The sequence below is a fragment of the Achroia grisella genome, unplaced genomic scaffold (genome assembly GCF_030625045.1).
Source record: "Achroia grisella isolate CSIRO2021 unplaced genomic scaffold, CSIRO_AGI_Agris_v1 utg848, whole genome shotgun sequence".
NCBI classification, from domain to species: Eukaryota; Metazoa; Arthropoda; class Insecta; order Lepidoptera; family Pyralidae; genus Achroia; species Achroia grisella.
Window position 1 is genome coordinate 342556 of NW_026713041.1, and position 27348 is coordinate 369903.

The 27348-nt window shown below is 30.7% G+C and overlaps 1 protein-coding gene across 1 annotated transcript; it reads right to left on the reverse strand.

Annotated features, from left to right (window-relative positions):
- Positions 1 to 54: 54 nt before the first annotated feature.
- On the reverse strand, positions 55 to 27348 carry LOC131852382 (adipokinetic hormone/corazonin-related peptide receptor variant I). The gene is made up of 7 exons (XM_059203057.1): positions 26976 to 27348; positions 23405 to 23553; positions 12638 to 12781; positions 9416 to 9579; positions 4352 to 4475; positions 4094 to 4238; positions 55 to 1317 (listed from the first exon to the last, which is right to left on the reverse strand). Exons 1-7 carry the CDS (start codon positions 27237 to 27239, stop codon positions 1111 to 1113), a joined length of 1197 nt encoding a protein of 398 aa, XP_059059040.1. The 5' UTR covers positions 27240 to 27348; the 3' UTR covers positions 55 to 1110.

Consider the following 27348-nt stretch of genomic DNA (forward strand, 5'->3'; position numbering starts at 1 on the left):
GTAAAAAGATAATAGATATTCAACAAAATTCAATCATTTATTTAAAAACTACTCTTTGTCTTTTCACTTAAAACCTTAACATATAACATTTGGTAAAATCAATCTTTTAAAACATACAACTTAGTCTCAATCACCTCACAGCCAAGGGACAACATTTAATAATAAAACAAAAAACATCCTACATATTATGAAGATAAGTATTCAGGAGTATAAAAACAACCTTTTAAGGATCACAAGCTGTTAGAGTAAGACGAGACAGATGGCGTTATAGTAATTTTTGAAGGTTATATAATTAACTGTCTGGTTCATTCATCAATCCAATATTTAATACACCTCAATATGGTCTGTCAGTCAGTCTTATAAGTTAAAAAAATATTACGTTATTATGTAACGTTTAGGAACTATCAACATAAGGTCATGATTATTGGAATGTTATTGAATCCTTGCCATCTTAACACATGAGTATCCTATATTAAAATATATCTATGTAACAAGTTAAGATAATTTAAACGAAATATGTATTTACAAACAGGAATGTATACATACAACATTGAATTATAAGGCATGGCACAATTATAGTAATAAACGACAATCATAAAAAAACTTAAATACTAAATATACGTCCAGACTGATGCTTAAAGCTTTCTTTACAATTTTAGTAATTTATATTATGAACTGTTGATAAATATCGTAGATGTATGTTTGCACTGAAGGTCACAGGAAAACTCATTACTATGATAATGTTTTGATATCGTATTCTTTTGACGTAACAAACTAATAGGAATTAGTTTCTAAATCTAGCTTTTATACAAATTTATTTATACAAAAAAACCTATATTACACCAATTAGTTTAAGAAATTTACATCTACAAATATTGACTTTAAATCTGATGACTACTAATAATTATGCGAACTTCACCACTCAATTTACAGTATAAAAATATGATTTCATTCATTACAAATATTTGACAACGTCATAACACGTTTCCGAAGTAACGTACTCGTTATTTGTATCAATTAACGTTATAACGGTTCTTTGTACCGATTTGAGAATAACTGTTATATAAGATATTCTCTCGTTTCTTTTCTTTTTTGAATTAGTTTTAAATACTAAACCATACCATTGTCAACATGATTGTTGTTGTTTAAGTGCTTTTTAGTTCCATTCTGTGTAGTACCATTCGAGTCTCGTTGGCTGTTCCGTTCGGGGAGCGAGCTGCGAGCTCGAGCTAGCGTTGCTGCAGATATTTCCATGGATTCCCCATAGTATGGAAGTCTTGAACCCCGGCGCACGTTGCCATTTCGACATCTCGTGTTCTGGAATTTAAATATATGTTTTTTAAGTAAAAATATAATAGATTAATAAATAAACTGCGCTTTAAACCGACACACAACGTATAAAACAGGCTTGGCAGCAGAAATATCTAAGACAGACAGACACCCATAGAACTAAATTTCCCCACCTTTGTTCTGTGGGTACACTGTACGACGAAAGTAAAAACGTTGTAAAAAGTTTGCTCGTTTTTGTAACAAAAAACATATTGGTCCGGTGACGCTACCCACGTGTAATTGAGTTGCTATTTTCTTAGGAGGAAAATAAACTCTGGTATTACTGTACCAATATGGAAACTTCTTTCAGCGTTTGAAAGGTAAATTATTAATAAAAATAACTTTGACGTCCTCTATGGAAGGTCGCGGGTTCGTTTCTTCGCACCGGCACAAACAGTTGTATTAATGAGTATGATTGTTTGTATCGGTCTGGGTGTTTTTTATGTATAATATGTATATATTTACGAAAAAAAATATCTATGTATTTGTATCTGTTATCTAGTGCCCATAACACAAGCTTCAGCTAGCTTCACATGGGTCTAGATGGCGCGATGTAAATTGTCCTGAGATTATTATTATTATAACTCTTTACTTCGCACAGATAAACAAAGAACAATAAGAATAAGTATATTAAAAATGTTTTATAAAGCGTGGTTAACGTTATTGGCAATCTCTTACAGTCAATCTGGTATAGACAGAGAGTATTTACAGATAAGTACTCTCAGTCAATACCAGGATTATAGAGAGTGAATTTACGCATTATACGCAATGTATTATGTGTTTTTTTTTAATTCACAACTTCCCCATATGTCAAATTCTAGGGTTGCTATTTTTTTATTTTATTTACATTTTCATTTATAACCACAGAATACATACAATATTGAATACATAGTTATTCTCAAGGACACTTAATATAACAGGGTAATATTTATTACTATTTGTTTTTATTTATTGTTTTATAAATAAGTGAATAAACACACACTTCAAAAATAGGACATGTCCTGGGAAAACAGAACAATGGGCAACTTTAATCTAAGCTAAAGTACTATGAAAATAGCATTTGTTATTTCTTGACTGTCATGAAATTTAAGATGCACATAGTGTATAGCAAATTACATAGGTTTGTAATCAATCTACCAATTTATTTATTCATAATAATATTCACTATACGAATAAAGTTAATTTTCTCCATCCGACAGAAATGACATATACAGTAAAAAGTTATATGGAAGAGACCGTAAAATGTTATATTCATAATTTTGTGACTTTTATGTAGTATATATATAAAATACACAAAGTTATGAGCACCTGAGACAAGTCGGGCGGGCCTAAATAATCACTTAGAAACTAAGTAATTAGAAACTTTTTCAATCTCGTAGCGATCCAAAATAATGATACATACGTAACACCTTTGAGTTTCTTTCAGCATTTCTTAACTTACCCTAAGTTACAAAGAATAGTATTAGTACTCTCTGTAATATGTGTTGTGCTAATACTAAGTTGTAATACCAATAAGTATATAGCTATATGTACCTACACAAAAGGCTTGCATGGCGTAATTGAAATATAAACATATTATAGGTAACTGTAACTTTCCTTTTTATTTCTAATTCCCTTCTGTTTGTCTTTATATCAAAGTAATATACTTAGTCCTGATGTTACAAGTTTCAGTTATATTATAAACTAGCTGTTCCCGCGACCTCGTCCGCGTGAATTTTAGTGAACGCTACACTTGATATGTTCACATTTCGGAGCGAATCTACCGGCGCATACTGAGTTTATTATAAGTGTTTACATTACCAGAGAATTCGTCAGAAATATAATAGGATACGCATTTTATTTGAAGTCGCCCAGATTTGTAAGTACCCACAAAGGGGCTTCGGCTTTCTTCTTTTTTCTTTTTCTTTTGGGCTTTCTTTGTGCTCTAAGAACCTACGGTCACAATGTTTTTGGGAGATAAGCTCAGATATTTAGTTAGGTATTTTATTTAAAGTTCTATTTCTATAGAAATCGGATCCGTTTGTAATCAGATTCAATTTTATAGCTGTGTAAATATCACCCAAGTCCATAGGTTAATCATTTAGGATTCTCAGAATACGTCTCAATTGAAACCGTACTTGGGTATCTAAACATGCCTGGTGATTACTTATTGAGTGCTTAATAAAACTGTAAATTTATAGTCATATAATATTTGTCTGTGGTATTATAGATGGCCTCGTTGGTCTAGCGACCATACCGCTTTCCTTCCTACAGTCGCAGGTTTGTTTTTTCTGACGACACATTTGTATTCAGGAGTGTGGTTGTTTGTATCAGTGATTGTTAAGGAAGGAACTGATACAAATATTTTTCTATAAAGATAAATATATTTATAAAAAAATATTTGTATCAGTTGTCTATTACCTAAAACACAAACTCTGTTTAGCTTAGGGCTAGACGGCGCGGATTGTCCAAGATTTTTATTATAAGGTGTTATTATTTTTTTTATTTAATATAAAACCTCAGAATGAATGTCCTATTTTAGTGGTTTATTATACAAATGTCGATTTAGCATTATTGGCAATCTCTTCAGTGATGGCAATAAACGGAATTATGCACATAAAACCGAAGTATGCAATATTTCCCAATGTTGCATACAAATGTTAATACAAAATATTTTCGATTTTTTATGGGTGATAATTGGTATGGTGCATCCGTCTGTCCACATATGCTATCGCGACACCGGTGAAGGTTGATGGAAAATACTTTGGGGTAAGAATATACTTACAAGTCCAGTCCGCCACGTCCATCTGTTCCTGTTGAAGACACCATATACTATGGGGTTTGCGCAGGAGTTGGTACATGAGAACAGCCACATTGCTTTCTGTACTGCAGGGTCCACGTCTTTCAGCGCATCCTTGTCTATCCAGAACCTAATAAATCACATAATATTATTTGCTTTTTATTCGCTAAAATTAACATTAGCTTTTTATTCGTTATAATTAAAATTCCTATCAAACGCACTTATTTTCCAATAAATACTTACCACAAACAATAGCAATAATATGGTGACCAACATGTAAAGAATACGAGGACGATTGTCACCGTCATCTTGAGGGTACGAGCTCTCGCCCGACCCAGGATCCCAACTCCGCTTCGACGCATTTTGTCTGAAATAAAAAAAAAAACAAAACTTACCCCAATATAACATTTATTCCTATAGGACACTTTGAGAGTTCGGCTAGCTATTCAGTTGAGAAGAACAGGCAAGAAAATAAACTGGTAAAATATTTTTATATAAGTTTTAGAAATAAATATCTATTCTCTTTTTCCGTAACTAATAGTTTTAGATTTTCATTACACATACAAGTTATATTGTTCTGGATATAGTAACTTCTTTATTCATTTCTTCATCATTTTATTTACAATAATTTAAATATGACTGCAGATTTAAACTGCTGAAAAAGACAAAGGGAAAGCTATCAGAATTGAAAATTGTTCACCAGAACATACAAAGTTTTCTCGGCTGTGAATTAATTATTCAATTGTTTTTAGAAAAAAATAATATAGATGTTCTATGTTTAACTGAACATTGGCTCAAAGTGAGCAATATGATGTTAAGCTTAAACAATTATAATATTGTCAGCTGCTTTAATAGAAAAATAGTAAATAGAGGAGGTTCCATGATATTGGTGAAAAATAATATAAAAGTAAAAGAACGTAGTGATATTGGCAATCTTTCCGTTGAGTGTTGTATTGAAATTTCCTGCGTGGAACTAGAAAATTATATAGTTATGTGTGTATATAGACCTCCAAATAGTGATTATAATTTATTTGAAGAGGTAATGGAGGATATTTTAAAAAGAGTATTTAATATTAACAAAAAATTTATAGTGTGTGGTGATTTCAATGTTGACATTTTATCACATAACACCACAAAAACTAAATTAATGAGTTTATTTCAATCTTTTGACTTGAGTAATGTCTTCCACGAACCCACTCGTATCACAGCCACGTCTGCTACTTGTTTGGATAACATATTTAGCAACAGTGAATATTTAGATAAAATAATATTAAACAACCTTCCTTCTGATCACTGTGGTCAATTAGTAATTTTTCCAAATCACGTAAACAAAATTAGGAAAATTAATTTATTAAAAAGAGACTTGACTAGTTATAAGATCAATAAATTTAAAATATCAGTTCGTAGTAAATTAGATTTTTGTCCTCAATCTGATGAACCAAACAAACTTTATACAGATTTCTTCAATATTGTTTCTTACGAGTATAATAAGGCTTTTAACAAAAAAACTATCAGTATTAGTAACAAAACAAAATTTTCAGAATGGGCTACAAAGGGAATTGTTAAAAGTAGAAATATATTATTTGATTTATATGATCAAAAAAAATACCGTTTCGATAGTACATTCGTAAATTATGTAAAAAGATACTCAAAAACTTTTAAAAAGGTATGTAATGTAGCAACTAATTATCTAAATAAAAAAATTAAAGAATCCAAGGATAAGATTAGGACAGTGTGGAATATTATTAATAAAGAAACTGGCAAAGTTAAAAGTCCATATAATGATTTTACGTTAAATTATAATGATAAACTAGTAACGTCCACAAAAGAAATAGTCAATATTTTTGAAAAATTTTTCCCTAGTATTCCAACTGATATTACGTCCTCTTTGGACTCTTCTCCAAGTACAGCTAAATCATTCCTTATTGACAATGTTGCTTCGTGTCCGGTTACATTTAAATTTACATTTATTGACATTGCTACAATTACGAAAACATTTAAACAATTAAATTTAAAAAATACTGAAGACCATTGGGGCATGTCTGTTAAAGTTATTAACATCGCTATAGATGTTATTGCTCCATATTTAGTAACTATCTTCAATAAATGTATTTTTGACGGTGTTTTTCCCAATTTAATGAAACATAGTAAAATAACTCCACTTTTTAAGTTAGGGGATAAAACTGAAGTAGGTAATTATAGGCCCATTTCTATCTTACCAGTGCTAAGTAAAGTGTTTGAAAAAATTATGCTCAATCAGATGCCCACCACTTTAAAATAAATAGACTGCTTCACAGTCGGCAATTTGGTTTCACGGCCGGTAAATCAACTACTGACGCTGGTGTAGCTTTAATGAAACACATTTTTGACTGTTGGGAGAGGTCACAGGATGCTATCGGTGTATTCTGTGACCTCTCAAAAGCATTTGATTGCGTTGATCATGAAACACTCTTACTCAAATTAGAATATTACGGTATTAGATATGAAGCACTATGCATGATGAAATCCTATCTAAATAATAGAATGCAAGTTGTTGAAATAAATGGTGTAAAGTCTGAGGGAACTAGTATTAAAATGGGTGTTCCTCAGGGCTCTATTCTAGGTCCTTTCTTATTTTTAGTTTACATAAACGATCTTCCTTATATGGTAGAAAAGATAGCTGACATAGTTCTGTTTGCTGATGATACTTCATTAGTATTCAAAGTCAATCGACATATTGATGATATGGACGAAGTAAACGGTTCTCTCTCTTATGTTTTAAAATGGTTTACGGCAAATAATATGCTACTAAATGCAAATAAAACTAAATGTATCAAATTTACTCTCCCCAATGTAAGGCCGGTCGATTCAAAAATCGTATTGGACAATAAATCTATTAATTTTGTTGACGATACTGTATTTCTAGGTATCACATTAGATTCCAAGTTGCAATGGGGTGCTCATATTACTAAATTGGCGAGTCGACTTAGTTCTGCCGCTTACGCGGTAAGAAGAATTAGACAATTAACAGACGTGGCAACGGCTAAACTTGTCTATTTTAGCTATTTCCATAGCATTATGTCGTATGGTATTTTGTTATGGGGCAAAGCAGCTGATATAAATACAATATTTACTTTACAAAAGAGGGCCATTCGCTCCATTTATGGTATGGGTTCCAGGGAGTCATTGCGAGAGTGTTTTAAGGAATCAAATATCCTCACCGTTGCTTTTCAATACATTTATGAAAATATCATCTATGCCAGAAGGAATATAGACAGTTTCAAAAGAGTTAGTGATTGCACTAATAAAAGCTTACGTAACAATAACAAACTGATTTTACCTAAATGTCGTTTGGCTAAAGTTAGTAATTCGTTTTATGGCAATTGCGTAAGGTTTTACAATAAAATACCAGAGTCTGTTATAAATCTGCCAGAAAAAAGATTTAAATGTCAAATAAAACAGTTCCTTTGCAAAAAAGCTTACTATAAAATTGAAGAATTCGTTAACGATAATAATGTTTTTATAGAAAAACTTTATAGCACTGAGAATATTATCTGATTACATTAATAATGAGTGCGTAGCGACTTCTATGTTGATTATCGCATGCCTCTTACTTGTTATACTGTAATTATTTATATAAAAAAAAACATCTATTAAAAAGAGCAACACACAAGTTTCTTGCTCATTCTTCTTGTGATGAATCTGCATTCCGAATGAGTGGTAGAATCAAAATATGACTATTCAAAAGTGCTTGTAATGAGTTTATTTGAATAAAGATTATTTCTATTCTATTCTATTCTATTCTATTGAAAATATAACTAAGTACTCTTTTTAATTGTGTTCTTATTGAAAATAAGGAAAATAGTTTAAGAGAATAGAATAGAAAAATAGTTATATAGTTGATAAAATACTTTTGGTGTTTTTATAAGGTGTAATTCAGGGAATTCAGAAGCGTAACTAAGGATCAAGGGCGCTGCCCATCCTTGAAAACTCGTTAACTCTCTGACCCTCAGAAAAGTAGATATATTGTGATGTGTTATATAGAAAGGTTAGACCGATTGATCAACTAGTTGGGTAATCGTGAGTATCTTCTTGATGAGTCATATACTACTAGTGAAATAAACGAAAGCCAATGAAAGGAATTATTTGATAATTGTAGAATGAAATAGTCCCCGTTCGTTGATCTAATATTGCATCATTAAAACACTTAAAATCATTGTCGTTGAGTGTTCAAATACTAAATTGTAAAGTATTTTGATTATCTTAGCTAAAAGAGACATTGCATAGGATCGTATAATTTTTAAAGGTTTAGTTTAAGGTGAATTTTTCACTGTGATGAACTGATTCATTTATTGCTGTTTTAATTATAGCTGTGACGTGGTCGTGTGGAATGAGTAGTCATGCTCACTAAAATGTCCAGACATGTGGCGGCGTGGTGGGCCGGGTCAATGGGCTCCCTAAAATATGGTCGAGCGCAGTGATGGCTGGCTCATTCATACTCGTGAACGAGTGCTGCTTGTAGGGACTGGTCTGCTCTTATCACTACGATGATTTAATCTTATTGCATATTTATATTTGACCCAAAAATTAGTGCTTGTTGGTAGTCTGTATTCACACGTTTCGACTTGTAAATGTAAACTTACAAGGATTATTTAAAAGAGCAACACACAAGTTTCTTGCTCGTTCTTCTTGTGATGAGACAGCTTTCCGAACGAGTGGTAGATAAAAAACAAATTGTTATGACTATTCAAAAGTTTATTTGAATAAATGATTTTCTATTCTATTCTATTCTATTGAATCATTCATTCACTCACCTTATCAATACAAACGTCTCGTAATACGTATATATAGAGGTAAATCGCAAAGACTTTAATTGTTAGACAAGAAGATTATTATAGACAATCCAGTCATACCATCATAAAAACCATGAACATATCTCGAATATAAGACTTAAGAATTGAATTGTTTTTACATATAATATCGTTATTGTGAATTATTAGGTCAATATAACTTTTATATTGACTCTTATTTCAAGACCTTTTTATTTCAAAATTAATTAGCTGGTGAAAACTTTTATCCTGAAGATGGGTTTTCACTTTATGGAAAATAAAGAATTAAATGTAAATTTTTGTTTACTTTGTTGTTCCCATACACCCAATAGAGATTTTAAAAGTAATTTATATGCTAAACAGTAAATGTATGATAAAACCCCAGCACGTAACAAATTGATTAAAATCTTTATCAACCATGGCGTATAATAAAAAACCTGCAAACCAATGTAATCAATGTTTTCTTTTTCGGAATGAGAATATCGAAATATTCGCTTACCATTGGCGGTGTTCGCTCTCCGGATGATTTCTAATAGCGCGGCGGAGGAACAATAGAGCGTTGACACGAGTGGTGCTACATACATCAATAACATGTTCACCAGGAAGTACGCGAATTCGTGGTCTTCAGTAGGCAGCGACCCGTATGACACGCACTGGAAGTACCTGTGAACATAATTTAGGAAGGTCAAAGACATTGCGCCTGTTTTATACATAACTCGAATTCAAAGGAATAAAGGTGGATAATGGATATCATATTGTGAGAAAAGTTAGCAGTCTTGCGTATAATAGTTTATATCCGCTCAAGTTAGTTCGCAGGGCTCTTGCGAACTGTTTCATTCTTTTATTAAAATGTATAGTAATAAATTTTCACGGACTCAAGTTAGCCACAAGAACTAAAAGAATGAAACAGTTACAAGGTACAACAGGTAGTAAAAGAAAACGAGCCAAATTCTAGGCCATAAATTGATATAGTTTATATAAGCCCTCAAATGTAGTGCGTATCTGTTTTTATGAGACATTCTTGTTTTATTTAATCTTCGACGACATCTTTATAATTTTATCCCGAAAATATTCTAGGTTTCTTTTTATCAAGATCTCTATAGTATTTAGTCAAATTCATAAACTAACGAACAAAAGGGCAGAGGATCTGTGAACTAGCTCGTAGTACGTCTTTGGTTCTAGCCTTCATAATTAGTTCGTCTCAAAATTACACAAGACTTACTATATATTATATCAAGTAGTATGTGTTATTTTTCTTTAAAAGGAAGATAATAGGGAGATAATGGATTTCCCACTGCGAGTAAAGTTTTATACATAACTTTACTCACAATGGGAAATCCATTATCTTCCTTTTCAAGAAAAAGAACAGTTTTATTTTATTACGTAATGTTCTATTCGGAAAATGTTCTCTTTTGGCACCCTTGTAGAAATATAGTACCTAAAGTTTATTGAAGTTAAATATTATTTTTCCTAAGATTTAAATGTATTTAAGTATTGTTTAATATTTTCATCCAATCGAGTACGATTAAGAAACTAATTGTTGGCTTTAATTAATAATCAGTAATTTATTAACTTCATTATAAACTAACACGCTTATTATAGGCCGATATTCTATTATAGTATAAAAAAGATATCTTCGCAAAAAAAACTTAACTACATAGATAGGTATTTTTTAAATTATTTTGTAAAGATTAAGCTTGAGGTAGATAAAAATATTACGAATCTAACATGAAATAATTTTTTTGCAATTTGAAAATCTTTGCTTAAGTAAACAAGTCAACATAAAAATATATAGTCTGATATTTTTCTCCTTAATTGGTATACTAGTTTCAACCAGTGTGTCCTCGTAATATAATCTATCTTCACGTGAAATGGTTTAGACAGTTAGTAATAAAAAGCTATATTTAGTAATTTTGTTGTTTCCGTGACTCCGTCCGCGTAGAATTTAACTTTATTTTTCTAAATTAAAAGTAAGTTACTCTTTATAAAAAAAGTCCCGTCAAAATCGGTCTAACCATTTCAGAGATTAGGCGGAACAAACAGACAGACAGACAGACAGACAAAAATGGTAAAAAATGTTATTTTGGTGTATGTACCGTATTTATATTCGTATGCATGTAGTAAAAAACGGTTATTTCAATATTGCAAATAGGGACTCCAAATTTATTTATATATATAGATAACAGTTACACAGACAGCTATATATTACTATAAACTTTCATCAAAATTCAGTAGTTTTCGTGAAAGAGTAACAAACTTTCGCATTTATAATATAATTAAGATTAAGATTTGTATATCTGTGGTATAGATAATTATATTGATTGATATTGATTTCTAACACCCGATGAAAATATAAGGTTGTTAGAAATTTAGAAGCAGAAGCCTTTGTTTGTATATATATACATATATGTACGATATAGACAGTTAATTATAGAGAGGTATCTGTCTCTGATATCATAGCTCGCCAATTTCAATGCCGTTCTTATTTATTTGATGGATGGTTTGATTTGAAGGGATCGAATAGATAATGGGAATCGACTGGCGCTTCCATATTCCAATTCAAATATTCGTTTACCGAATATCGGCTATTTATATTTATCTATATACAACTTGCTTCATGAGCTACTAAAGTATATATACCTACCGTATAATGTTGTGATATCTGAGATAACTTAACTACTTTTTAAGTTTTTTTGCTAACTATGTGTAATTTGCTTTAATGTGTACATCGAACAGCATTATTCTCAGTACTACTTTTTCTTATAATAAAAATTCCATATTTTCACGTGTTTTCATCCTTTTTTAAGGACTTTTGTCCATTTTTAGGATATACACAATCGTATCTTAATCTCTAATATAAATAAAAAATATATATCATCCTTAATAGTACTTTAAGACATAGATCCCTTTAACCCAGTCCATATTAGGTACTTTATAAGAACATGTAAAACCTAACTATTATTATTACTATTTAACCACCATCTAAAAAAATATTTTCATACATTATTTCTCTATCACACACACACACACACACACCTGTCATGAACATATGTACACACGGATTGACTTCTAATTCAGATAGATTTACTGTATTCTCAGAGTTCTTAAAATAAATGCTTCTATTATTATTTTCATTGCGTATTTTGTATGTGGTTTGTACCTTCTAAAACCTATAATCTTTATTCTATTTGCCAATACATTTTGTTTTTCCTTTGATAAATCTCTAAAAATTTGTTATTGGCTTTCACTAGAAATGTACTGTCGATTTTCCGTATTAGATTGTAAACTGTTCGTTTTCTAATAAATAGTAAAAATAAACATAAAATATAAATAGTTGATACAATAATAAGTGATCCTTCGATAGTTATTATATCAAATAATAACGATAAACCTTTTTCTATATATAATTGAATACCTATCCTATCATCTACGAAGGCGCCAATTATTGCAGTCTGACACTATAGCCCCATCTGTCAGAAGTCCTGTAATTGGTCTTATATGTAGATGGGACGCTAATGTCATTTTAAACGCTAACAGTTCAAAAGCTATGTAATATGTTGGATTTGACTGTATATGTTTATAGAAAAAATATATCTGTGTATTTATATCAGTCATCTAGTACCCATAGACAAGGTCTACTTAGCTTGAGACTAGATAGTGTTGTGTATATTTCACAGGGTTATTATTATTACTATTAATAATGAGTAAAAGTACTTCTTACCCTTTAACGTCAGGGTGTTCCTCAACGTGAAAAATGAAGCTCTGCGGCAGGCTGGCGAGGCCGGCACACGCCCAGGCAATGGACAGTGCTCTTTTGACTCGAGCTTCCCATGTTACATTCAGCGGCTTTAATATTGCGTAGTACCTGAAGAAGATAAATATTTATATATAGACTTTCAATTTATTATGAATATTTATGGAAGATTATTGGATGAGCATGAAGTTAGCTTGGTGAGTCTATTAGCTGCCGTTACGCGACATATTACTATAGTAGCACGGGAAATCCAGCCCGCTCAATCATTACTCTGATGTCCGCCATTTTGAAAAGATAATTAATTATTTTAAAAAACCGCTCAAGCACGCACGAACGAAGAATTCGAGCGTGTTAGACCATACGTGTAAAGGCAGCTATTGTAGCAAATTCACTAGGAATTGGCACAATGGATTCCAGTAGGCATGGTAGACGATTTGTTATGGTACATTGCTATACATGAAGCCCTAATCACCATTAATAACTATACTCTCCACTCATATGATTGGCGAGATACATAGATAGATTTTTTTTTATTTACGTTAAAGGTGTAACACACACACAAATCAATGTAATATTAACAACAAAAATAAAAGAGTAGATATATTTACATTGATCAGTCAACAAAATACAATACAAAACAGATATACAGAAAAATACAATACTAAGTGCTAAAACTAACAAAACCGTGGGAGTAAAGTAGTGTGTGTGCATAGGCTATACGTAAAAAAGATAAAGATATCTTTGAGTTAAACAAAATGCTGTAAAATATAGATTATAAAGATTAACTCATTAAATTACGACTATACTATAAAGTATTATAAATGACAAGACAATTAACAAGTAAAATTGTCCCGTCTCTTACACGGCTTAAAGTTTCCAAATTACAAAGTACTTAAGTACAATTACAAAGTAAATAATACGAGAGACGGAGGCATCTGTCGCGTTGGATTCATGTATTTAGTAACCACATTTTACGTATGTTGTGTTCATCATAAATGTAGAAATGTTTCAGACTATGGTATTAGTAACAGAGACTTATTAATATGTTTTTTAAACTTGCTGTTCCGCGTCTATATCACAGTTACTTGTCATTATATTAAGCCCAATATATAATATACATAAGCTTTATTAAGTTATAGCCTATATATTATTTTGATATATAATCTACCTATATTACTGTAAAGTTTCATTCATTCGTCCGTTCCGTAGATTTTGTAATAAAGAGTAATAAACATCGATCATCCATCCATACTCACAAACTTTCGCGTTTATAATTAGAAAGATTAGACAGAGTAAGACAATTCTAGAAAAAGAAATATATTAGTATCCTAGCCTACCTAATTTTAACCCTCAAAGCGCTGTTCAATAAATGCTCTGGATAAATGAATTATAGTCATAACAAACTAATGTGAATATTTTACCTAACATGAAAACCTACACCTCCTATTTGTTGTTGGTTAAAAATTCTCAAAATGTAACAACCATTTCTGTGAATAAATTTATAAAATGATAAGGAGAGCATTGGAGCGTTCGACGTTCGTTGAATTATAATTTGATTTGCTGGTTCAGCAACCACCATTGTTTGGTTACACCGTGGACTATTTATATATATCTACTTATATTAACAGACTATTCGTCTCCGCCCCAACGAATAAAATGTCTATCTAAATAGGTATTTCAATATGTGTTTTCATAATAGGGGTAGAAGAGTATTGTAAATAGCAAGGACTGAATTACTAGCAATGTAGGTACAATGTCAAGTCGATCTTCTCTCTGTCCCCCTGCATACTATTTTAGTTAATTCGTCACGATGGTACAGACCTTATAATCACTTTATTGTTCTCCATTAGTGCCCCTCCAGCATATACATACCATTAACGCTAGAGAGTGTACCCATTACATTACCATGTATTAAAATAAAACGGACGGTCCTAATTTCGATCGATCTAAATGGAACTGTGTATGTTATCCATAAGTATTTACCGCTAATATATCTATTTTTTTTAAATAATTGAGTTATTTAAGGAAGTTATAAAATTTATGAAGCCACTATTAATTAACTAAGGGTAATTAAATATACAGAGCATCGGTTACAGTTATCAAATATAAATATAAAATTCAGTTTCTCATGAATTTCTGAGAAATCATTTCATGGTCGTAGTGTGGCTACAGACGTACGCATTTATACTGCTCTGCGTGCTAAGTATCTATGCATAAAGCTATCTAATTATATTATTGTGTTCCAAACTGTTTTTCAATTAAATGTCAAAAGATTTTTAAGCAGACTAGGAGTTTCAGATAGACGTGTACAAATCAAATTGTTAGGGAAAATACTTCGTAAAAAAATGGGGTTGAAGAGTCAGTCCGAAATATCTCCTTTCTTTTCTCAAAGTCTCTACCAATCTCCATCGGGGTGTGAAGATGATCGGTCTAATAGAACAAGCGAATAGTTTGTAGAATAGAAAGCTAGACTGGACTGATTGCGTATATTATTTACACAAAGGAAGAATATAAGTATAAAGTATAAGGACATATTTTTTATTCTCGCCTGACGTAGGTACAATCGACCGTGTTATTCTTTCATACAATTGGAATGTCAAACAAGCGAAACCCAATAGAAAATGGGTGCCCAAAAAAAATAACCGTGGAACAACATAACGGACATCTTAAGGTATTTTGTGAAGGCCATGATTAATATCATAATAGTTGTATTTCCTAAGGATACAGTTATTATATCTCCGCTATTGTTGAATATGTTTATTGTCACTGCCATATCTCATACTTTAAGTGTTTACCAGTTTTCTCATTCTTAGCTTACTTATTTACTTATTCAAAAACAACGTTAGAAAATATAGTATTTATAAATAAATAAATTACTATGTGGTATAAGCAGGATAGCCTTTTGCGCAAACAGAGCTGACTGTCATATAGTAAATAGATGCTAAAATTAGTGTAAGTACAGATATGTATTCTTTTACAAAAATAGAAATTTGCGTAAATATATTTATAATTAACAATGTTATCTTATATAGTATAATAATAATAATCTAGGACAATTCATATAGCCCCAATAGTCTCACACTAAGCAAAGCTTTTTTCTTCTAAGTTTATAATCATTAAAAATATACCTTCTGAAAATTAAAATGTTATTCTGATAAATGCAGTTAGGCATGACACTACCTTTGATATCTATACATCTTTGAAGTGGTTATTTATGTAGGTATTGTTTTGACGGATAGGTACATAATAATTACTCTAATGCTTAGTTAATTAGTCTAATACTCTCTTAGCTTAATGTTTTAGCTGCTTAATATTATGTGAGTACTTCATATTAGACAAAATTTGCTCTTAAGTTTATATGCGTCGTATTTGGAATAATATAGCATTTATATAAAATAAACTAGCTATTTTTTGTCTTTTATAGAATGAAACAATAAAAAATGTTACGGAAATCTTACTAATATTATAAACGTGAAAGTTTCTCTGTTAGGATGGATATTTGTTATTCTTTCACGCAAAAATTATTGAATGGATTTTAATTAAACTTTATAACAATATAGCCTATATATCAAAATAACATATAGAATATAGATTTCACGCAGGTGAAACTGCGGGCACAGCTAGTACAATATAATACAACATCAGTGAAATCCGCACTCAAATCGGTTACGTCGTGCATACTAAACGGAAAATAGACAAATATTCTGAAAACGTATTTTGAATTCTGTAACATAAGTACGACGTATGTGTATATAAATCGTTTATTTTTCTGAGAAAATGATGTACAGGCAAGGCTCGTTTACGGTTCTTATTATATGTATGATTATATCCTTCGAGGAACGTGAATAGTATTACATATTACTCAGAAAGCCGCAGAGATAGTTTTCGTTTAGTAATTTTCTTTTCATTACGCTCAGGCACCTAAAATCTCTTCTAAAAGGTTCGTATTAAACGTGGAATGTTTTAGTTATAAACATCTAAGATTTTTTACTGAGGATTAGGCCTGTCTAATCTACAGTAATTAGGAAAATTTTAATCGGCAACTCCAAAAAAAAAGATGTCGCGGATCCTGTTATAATTCGGTTGTATTCCATTCTGTTACCTAGGATTCAGTCGGTTGTAAACCGAATTGGAAAAATCTCTTTTCATTTTAATAATATACTATCAGATTAGTTTCACAGAAGTTCTTTTAGATTGGTTCAGCAGTTTGGTTTTGAAATCACAATAATCTAATAAACCTAGACACCCGTGATACCACTCACGCGTTGCCCTTTCAGAGGACTAAGATTATATTGCTTTAAATACTGTAATTTATTTATTTAACTGAATCATAACAATTTTATTTTTTTAAATGCTATAACTTCACTGCTTTATCTCACCATTAAAGCGAAACAGCTTACAAAACTGTTTATCGACTGAAATATGTTATACTGGGTCACCCTCGCAGACGACTATTTACAAACTCTACCTGGATGTTTTTAGAGTGACTTCAGTTTTATTAGTATTTTCTATGCATCAGAAATTTTTGTTGAATTTTATTTCGAAGTCTCTTTATGTCAAGGATCTGTTTGTTTATCTACTATTGGAGCTATATTATATAATAAAATTATACGGTCACGGTAGTCTAACGATTTAGCACACCGCCTAACATCCCATGGTCTCAAGGTCGTTTCCTATGTATATATTAAAAAAAAAAATTATATCATATTGTATCAGTCGTCTGGTCCCATAATACAAGCTTTGGTTAGTTTGGGACTAGATGACACTGTGTGTATTATCAATAAATATCTACTATTATTCGAAATAGGCACATAATACCTGTAGCTTTGCGATTATGATTGGAACGTTATACTGCTATTTACAGATTCATCTGTAGGTAACAGATGAATCTGTAAATGCAACTCATGAATGCTTGATAAAAATCGCAAACCTAATCAACTAATCTGTAACAATTATGCATATTTTAAGTAAAGTATGTGTACTTAAAGTAAAGTTTCGTTACAGAACAAAGCATTAGGGCACAATTTACATAAATTTATGTAACATTGTTGCTCAAAGCCGCTGAAAACCACAAAAGTTTAAAGGAGCTTAATTTAAATATTTTCATGTGTATGAAAACGGGAAATGAAGCTTATGTAGAGAGTAGTACTGTACTTAAAACTATTATTTTAATTATAGGCACCGTAAAAAAACTGACAGTGCAAAGATTGCGAAGAGAAGTTTTTAATTAAGAGGACTATTACAAAATGATTATTTATTGATTTACGCACACACACACAATAAAACAAGGCAAATAATGTAGATGTATACATATACATATATATCCATTTATTTTAATTAAATATGTTTCTACTTAACAGGTTTATTGGGTTTGTTTAAATAACGTTATTTATCTTTTTTCACAAAATAAGACATATTTTTTTTTATATTAAACAACGTTTACACTGTAGAGTCCAGCCAAAAAACAATATGAGGATAATTGTAACAGATATGTAAACTTATTATTTGTTAAAAATTAACAGAAAAATAGATCTTACGATATATTTATTCAGTACTTATTTATTAACAATAATATAATTTATTATTTCACTATCTCCGGTTTTCGATATTACTTAGCAAATAAATTTTATTTATATATAATAGTTGTGTTTTCATAATCGCACTTTGTTTTGATTTAAAGGTAACCGCCTTATATGTATATTAGGTGTGCCAGTAGACAGCGCGCTGATTTAAAAAATTGAAAATAAAGGAAATATATTTAGATTATAACCTAAAAAAAGTTTTTTGATTGAATTAAAAATGACAGAAAACGGCGTTCGATACATATATCCCTTACAATCTTTTTTCGTCTGAAAGTTCTATGACCCTCAGGGTATACTAGTCTGTGTATATGTATATCTAGCTATATAACTCACATGTGTATATATATCGTAATATACTCACTACGAATACATAACTTAATACGTAGAGAGGGCAAAAAAAATTTGTAATAGGCAATAAAAATTACAGGGTATAAAGACCCCTTTCCATAGTAGAGCCGTGAGCATTTACCCATTCCAGGCAAAAAAACATCAACTGCTATCATTGCTGTTCCTGCATCATTGACGTTGATATTGGCTGATACAGCGCCGTTCTTAGTGATTTTATTGATGAAATAATTTTGTTAATGTCAAACAATTTTATAAATTATTAAAACGTCTCATTGATTATATATAATAAAAACCATGAGCTATAGAGATTTTGTGTACAGAACCTATTATAAAATGAAATCATTCGGGATTACTTTTATATGTGGAGATTTTGAAACTCTCTTATAAACTAACATCGTCTACTTATGTATTGGGCAAGAAAAGTTTAAAACTGGATACAATTTGAGAGCTCATTTTTATGGAAGCACAGATAGTGATTGAAAGTATAGTATATATTGTATATATTATATTCTTATTATTCTAAATATGCTAATTTTATGAACGAAACAACCAGTGATGGGACTAAAGCATACTGAGGCAGAATATAAATTAAAAGCGAACATCATACAAAACAATGGCGTCCTCAATTGATATATTATTATAAATAGAACCTGCAAGTATTTTATACAATATAGAAGATTATAACAGCCTCAGAAAAGCTTAATAGGAAAGGAAAGAAAAGATGATTATAAAGTATGTATTTATATTTTATGGTTTTGTATTTAAAAATATATTTGTAATAGATATTTGTGTGTTTGATAAAAAATATACTAGAATTTGATTTTGTTATTTAATCAACAAATAGATAGACTCAAGAAAGGTTTATATATAATGATACAAATGTAGATCTTTAAACGCGCGATAATATATATAATTCCGCCATAAAAGCTAGTCTCTAAATAAAAACATTTATAAGTTGTGCTTTTAAAGTTATTTATAATAAAATGTAAGTTATTAATAACAGAATACTTTTATCTATTGTGTAAAATAAAAGTAAAAATCTCTAAACAGAATATATTTATATATAATTTGTAATTTATTTAAATCACACTTGATACTAGATGATATACATATATAACGGAAAGAAAATGTACGTGAAAAATAATAAGTCTTTTAAGAACAATAACCCTATTTTTATTTGACAAAATAAACATAAGTAAAATTGGTGAAGATTTTTCTCTAATAATATTTTTAAAAAAAAAAATCCTTTTTTAATCAATTAACTAGTGTTATATTATTTTCATTGAGAGCCAAAAGGTAGGTAATTTAATCAATAAGATAAACCATTTTGTTTGAAATGCTAAAATAAATATTATTATTATATATATATATGTATATATATATTTAACAACAGTTTAGATATATCAAAATAGTATATATTGCAAAATTAATTAATATTAGTAAGACAAATCCAATAATGTTCACTGACGAATGTCTTATCTTAGCCATGTTGTAAAAAATTCTGTCACCCAACTTAGCGCATTTTCCTGATTGTCATTTAGTATATACGATCAATATTTTTACATTAAATTATTATTCAGTTATTTTTTCTTGAAACTTATATATTTTTTTTATATTTCTAATTTACAAGTATATTAACTTTATTATTATTTTTTTTTACAAAACTTCCGTTGTATTAATGAGAAAATTAGAAATGATTAGGGCAAAGTTTTGTTGAAATTTCGGGTTTCATTAATCATTTTTTAGATATTTAAGTTGAAAATGAAAAAAAGGAGATCTGTTCAATTTATAAAGTAATTATCAAATATACAAATATCATATCAATTTATGTTTGTTTATTAATGAACGAAAAAAGTTATTCTCTTAGCGTTTTTGAATAAACTATTTTAGAAATTAGGAAGACTAACAAAGAGAAAATTAACATTTCAAAGATGTTGTTTTTAAGATTAGATATCTATCTATATAATTCAGGAATCAAAATGTATATCCGACTCTTAATTTCTTAGAACCAGAACCCCAAAGACACTGCTTTTAGGCCAAAAAATGTGAAAGGCCTCTTAACAATTATTTATTGTTTCCCATAGAAACAAAAAAGGCAGATGTAGATGTATATATATACATATATACATTTATTTCAATAAAACAGATTTATTGGGTTTGTTTCAAAATAATACTTTTTTGCACAAACTAAGTCTGTTTTCTTTATAGGAAACAACGTTTATACTGTAGAGTCCAGGGACAATAAGTATTATGTAACAGATATTTAAACTTATTATTTGTTAAAAACGGTAACAGAAAAATAGATATACTACGATATATTTATAGACGTACTACTAATACATATAATAATGAAATCTTTATTTCACTATCTCCCGTTTTCGATATATGAAGCAACTTCTAAAAAACGCGTGAGTTATAAATGCAAATAGTCAAGTCATAACCGCACTACTTTAATTAAATTACGAACTAACCGCCCTACAACCAGCCAGTAGACAGCGCGCTGATTTAAAAAAGTAAAATGGCGGGAAAAGAACAGTTTGTATCACAGTTTTATGATTGAATTATTTAAAATGAAAAACAGCGTTCGATACACATATCCTCTTCTCATTCTCGCCTGAAATTCCACCTAGTGTGTTATAATCACCATAATCCAGCCAACCATAACTCACATACATATATATAGTAATATACTCACTCGACTACATATACGTAGAGAGGAGCAAAAAAAATTTGTAATAGGCAATAAAAATTACAGGGTACAAAGAAGTAGTAGTATCCGTGAGCATTTACCCTCCAGGCAAAACGAAACATAACCGAGTTCTAACTTTACATAGCGCCATCTAGTGATTTATTGATGAAACAGTTTTAACAACCGAAACAATTTCACGTAAATTTAAAACGTCACGTAGAAGTTATAATAAAAAAGGAAATTTTACACATTTTGTGTACACACCTATTATAAAAAGAAATATCTACATATCTATGTGAAAGATTGAAAACGCTCACTAAGAGCGTACTTATGTATTGGGCAAGAAAAGTGCTAACGTTGGATACAGTGGTTTATTGGGTCTATAAGTGTAGTCATATATAAACTGAAAGTATAATATACATTGTATTGTATATATTATATTCTTATTAATATAGCTAGTTTTAGGAACGAAACAACCAGTGATGGCACTATATACGTATACTGAGGCAGAATATAAATTCGAAAAGCACATCATACAAAACAACCGCTCTTAATTATCCAGGGTTATTATAAATAAAACCTGCACGTATTTTATACAATATAGAAGATTACCTACAGCCTCAGAAAAGAAAGGAAAGGAAAGAAAAGATGATAAGATGTAAGATTATAAAGTATGTATTTATATATAGTATGGTTTTGTATTTAAATGTATATTTGTAGATATATTAAATATACTACAATATCATTTGCACCGCCAACAACTTATCTCTGCACAACCTAACAGAATGGTACAAATGGTAGAAAACGGCATTATTAAGTCCGCCATATGTACTTTTTACTTCTAAGTACGTGCATTAAAGTTATTTAAATAAAAAATAAATAAGTACAAGTATTTTTTTATTTTTATCTATAAAAGTAAATTCGACAGTTAAATGAATTCTGTCTACTAAATCACACTTGACACGTTGTCCTTTGGCGGAATAGAATAGGATTCTACGTGACAGGCGACAAGTCTTTTGTCCCCTCTTCTTATTTGTCGAGTTAATTAAGCATTGGTGAAGATGTTTACTATAATAATATTTTTATAACAAAAAATCCATTGAATCAATTAACTATGATATTATTTTCATTGAGAGTGAAAAGATAAGATAATGCCAATCAATAAGATAAACCATTTCTGGAATTTGGAAATGGTTGAAATTCCAATTTGGAATGATTTATTTAATATGGGACACAGTTACCTAGATATATCAAAACAATAATTGCATTTAATAATGGCTAGTAAGACAAATCCAATATTGTCTACTAAACACTGCCGCGTCTAACCTGTGTCACCCAACTTACATTTTCCTATTGTCATTTAGTTTATTAATCAATATTTTAATATACATATTGTCAGTCAATTATCATCTGTAATATACATCGTCTCTACCAACAACATAGTATCATTTGCCCGCAACATTTAAGTTTTCATAAAAAAATATTTATTATTTTTAATAATACTCTCTCAACTACTAATCAAAGGAGCTTTTTAAGAATTTAGAGATCTTTTAAAAATAAAGTTTCAAATGAATCTATTCAACCATCTGTAGTGGCAAAAAAAAGTTATTTTTCTTTGTTTGGCGAGGACGAAGATGGCAACAATTATTATGAGCATTCAAACCTAGCAGCTTACTTAGTCTTTTAGCGGGAGTCCATAAACAATGTTACCATGGTAAATAAATTATAATATTTTTTTTTTGTAATTGACGAGGGCATTCACTTATTAAAAAAAAAAATAAACATATAAAGATGGTGCAATGCAAAGCCATCACTAAACAATTACTTAAATGACAAATGTGTGTGGCAATAGTTGTTCATACACGGGATTTTCATTTAATGTTAGACATAGACACCTACATAAATATACAATGTAAATAAAATGGCTTTTAAAAAAAAAATCAGTTGAGTTTGTTGCCAGTTCTTCTCAACTGAACCTGTATACAGGTGAACTGACAGGTAGGGAAAATAAATATTAATATAAAAAAAAATTGCGTTCATAAGCGGATATAATGTGATGTATCCTACATGTGATGTAATGAATAAATGAATTTTTATTTGATTTCATGTACTTACCTATCAATAGCTATACATATGAGTACAAAACTCGAGAGGTAGAGGCCGAATGTCCTTGTAAACATCATGGTGCGGCAGAGTAGATCTCCAGCCAGCCACTGCACCGTTGCCGCCCACGCAATCTCCAGCGGCATCATCAGGAATGTCACCTGCACACACACTGCACTCGGTTTAGAATATAATTTATATATATACTTTATTGCACTTTTAAATACCTGAACAAATTATGTTTGCAAAGGAGGACTTATCTCTGAAAGAGAGCTCTTCCAGTCAACCCAAACCCAAACACACAAAGAACACAGGAAGTATAATAATAAGATATAATAATAAGAACTTTTGAAAGTCATATTTTATTTATTTTCTTTTCTTATGGATGATAATTGATTAGTGCACCCGCATGCGGTAATGGTTTACGCTGGCGGGGCAATAGTGGATTATAATAAGTTTAAAATTATAGTAAGACTAAGAAGATAAGATGCGCAAGAGCTCAGGTCAATTAGCAGTTTGGTAAATTCACCATGAATTTATAACAATAGTTTCCAGGGTGAACCGCGTGGAGGTCAACCTGATTGGTTGCTATCAATGGGGTTATTAGTCCACATTACTAACAATGCTCTTCCCTCTATTTTTTTTATTCTACCAGTCATTCGGTACGCAGACTTATAACAAGAAGAATGAGCAAGAAACTGGCATGTTGCTCGTTTACGTTCATTACATGTTTAAGTATTTTTTGTGGCATATAGACAAAATAATACGCTGTTTTATCGAAAGAGTTGGTGCCGCTTTTATAAGAGTTATTACTTTTACCTTAACTCCATTGTTTAACTTAAAGATATAAAATTCTTATAAATATAAAATATTGGTGAAAGAACATCTATCATACAATATTCAATGTACTGAATCAGCTTTTACCCCATTTTATTATATTATTCTACGTACACAAAACGGAAATATAACGGATACTCAATATTAAGACTCTTGTCATTTTTACTTTGAAATGATTTCTCAGTACTTATTACCCACGGCGATACATAATAGAATTCAAGAATTTGGCGTAATTGGGTTTTATTGTTTGATTCTTTTTAAACAAAGCAAAATGTTTGTGATCTGGCTGTTGAAGCAAAACAGGGGCAGCCATTGAGAGTCCGCGTTGCGATCATTTTTTCGTGATCATTAATTAAAAGGTATTATATTATTAGATTTACTATATTAATAAACTAGCTACTCACCCCGGCTTCGCCCGGTGTACATATATTATATATATAAACCTTCCTCTATAATCACTCTATCTATGAACCGCTTGCGTAGTTTTAAAGATTTAAGCATACATAGGGACAGACAGCGACTTTGCTATGTAATGATGATGATATCTCTACTCCATCTATATAAGTCTATCACACATTTTTCACAGCGACAGCGAATATTTTTTTTTTATTTTCGCTTTATTTATTAAGCTCCCAACCTTATATAATTGCGCAAATAAATCTAATTATTATAGCGTACAGAAATCCTTTACAGGGGCGGTTGGATCGCCTCGCCTCGCTGCCTTTATTATGTAGTTATTTGAAACCTGATATTTTCCTGCCAAAATCGTTATAAAATCCAAATATACATTATATTTGGATCATTCCTACGGTTTTACTTGATTGATTTTAAGGATAAAAATAAAAACAAAAAAGACTCCCTTTTGTCTTATTAAAACTGTCATTTTTGTTAAACGGAAATTATTTTCGTCACATCCGTACTTACTGCTGACTTTATAAGAGTACAGATACTTTTTTTCGAACCATTCTAATGCTGTTTATTGTAAAGAAATACATTTATTTATATTACAGCCACTTGAAGTGTTTATTAAATTTTTTCAATGTTCTTGTTAAAAAAAAAATTGACATAAATTATAGTTATTGCTCTCCTTATTTTAAGGGGCACCAACCAAAGACTATTGCGTAGAATTAATTGAACTTTTTCACACTCGAACCTTGCTATATGAACTCTCATAACGTAACCTGTAGTTTCATTGCTTATCTCACACTTTAATCAAAACACATCTTCAAAGCTATGACTATACAAATACAATATCTACAATATCTACAGTTAATATTAATACAATTCTATATATATCTAGTTATTTGTGTTGTTGAGGTATAAATGTAATCTAAAACTATTACTGCACCTTAATAGTTAAATGATATTTTATGTATTTTGAGGAAATTGATTTCAGAACCAATTAAATTCATTTCGTGCTTCAGAAGGTTCATTATTTCTGGTTCTGAGTATTCACTTCCTAAGCAAATTTGAATTCTTCGTGTCCCAAAATAACTCGACCGAAAATTGGAATCCATCATTATGAACTCTATTGTACGGAAATAGGTACTCTTATATTATGTTAACAAAATACAGCCCGATATTTATTTATATGAAATATTTCAATAATCTACAGCGCTAATACTTTGTAGCTGTTCTAGCACAGAATAATAATATTAGTTGATGAAATATTTAAAGCGACTGACAGCTTAGGGTTGTCACATTTTATACGATTACAATTTACTCGACACGTTCTTTCACGCGCGATCAGGTTTATTTTTCGGACTACTCTAGTGCTGTTGGCCGCAGCTGACCTTTACAGTTTCACCGGATAATAAGGGTGTGCAGTGCGAGTGCAGATGACGCTCCAAACATGTGGAAGGGCTTATGGAGTGGCTGAAGGCCAATTCCCGCCTGACGGATACGACTTTAGTCTGAGGTACTAGGAGTTCGAATTTCGGATCAGGCCGTCGTAATTTCAATCCCCATTTGAGTTGGACGGGGAAGCGCGCGATTTGCGCGGGAAAGCTAGCGCAATCGTGAGTGATTACATTTTACAATTTTTTGTATAGTTTGCCCATGGGTGACTACGCCCATGAACTAAAGCAACACGATTGAAAAACTCCAGTAAAACGGCGAGGTGGAAGCGCGCGCAGCTTTCTCGTTCTCTTTATCTACATTTACAACATTTTCTACATGTTACCCCATTTGAGCATAATATTTTTTAATCCTTATAAAATACACAAAAAAAAAAGTAAATTATCTTGAGATTAACACGGGAGCACAGACAATACAATACTTATGATGCAATGACGGCAGTAGTTTTACCAAATCCGACTGCACGAAGTCGTATTCGCGGCTGCCCCTGTCTGTTTGAACCTCTAAACATCTTGATTTGCAAGATGTGTTTGAGTGATTAATTGGACATGGATTAATTAATATTACTTCAGTTTGAATTTTCAGTTTGTCTATAGAAAATTATATTTTTATTAGTTCATTTGTGACGAATGACGTTATTAATCGATAAAGTAAATGAAAATCCTGAGGGAATGTAATAAGAACTTGTATCAGACTCTGTTTTTGCAAACATAAGACTACGAATCTTATGTTCGTAGAAACAGAGTTTATTTTAGCTCTTAAGTAAACTTTTCAATATATTTAGTAAACTCATTGCCTACATTTATTAATTTTAATTATTTATATAATTATATATTTTTATTTTTATTATTATATATAATTAATTATTTCGCAATAAATTATATCTTACCATAAGATCGGCCACAGCTAAATGCATTAACAGTACGTCAAGTCTGCTCGCGCGACCTATTCTCCGCCTCTTCACTAATTGTGAGAGCACTGTTAAGTTCCCTGTGGCGGAGACCACCATTAACACACTATACACTGTTATAGACACCATGTGACCATGATTAAACCGCATGTCCAAAGGCAACTCATCATTGCTGGTGTTCAAATGAGTCCAATTTCTCTGCGACGCCCCACCCGTCCCTGACAGTTTTTCATCTATATTCATTTTTATAGTCTGTGGTCATTTAACACTGATAACATTAAACAATTAATTCTTTACTTGTAAATTAGTACGTATTGAATACATATCGACTTGAGGGATGACGACTTCGTTG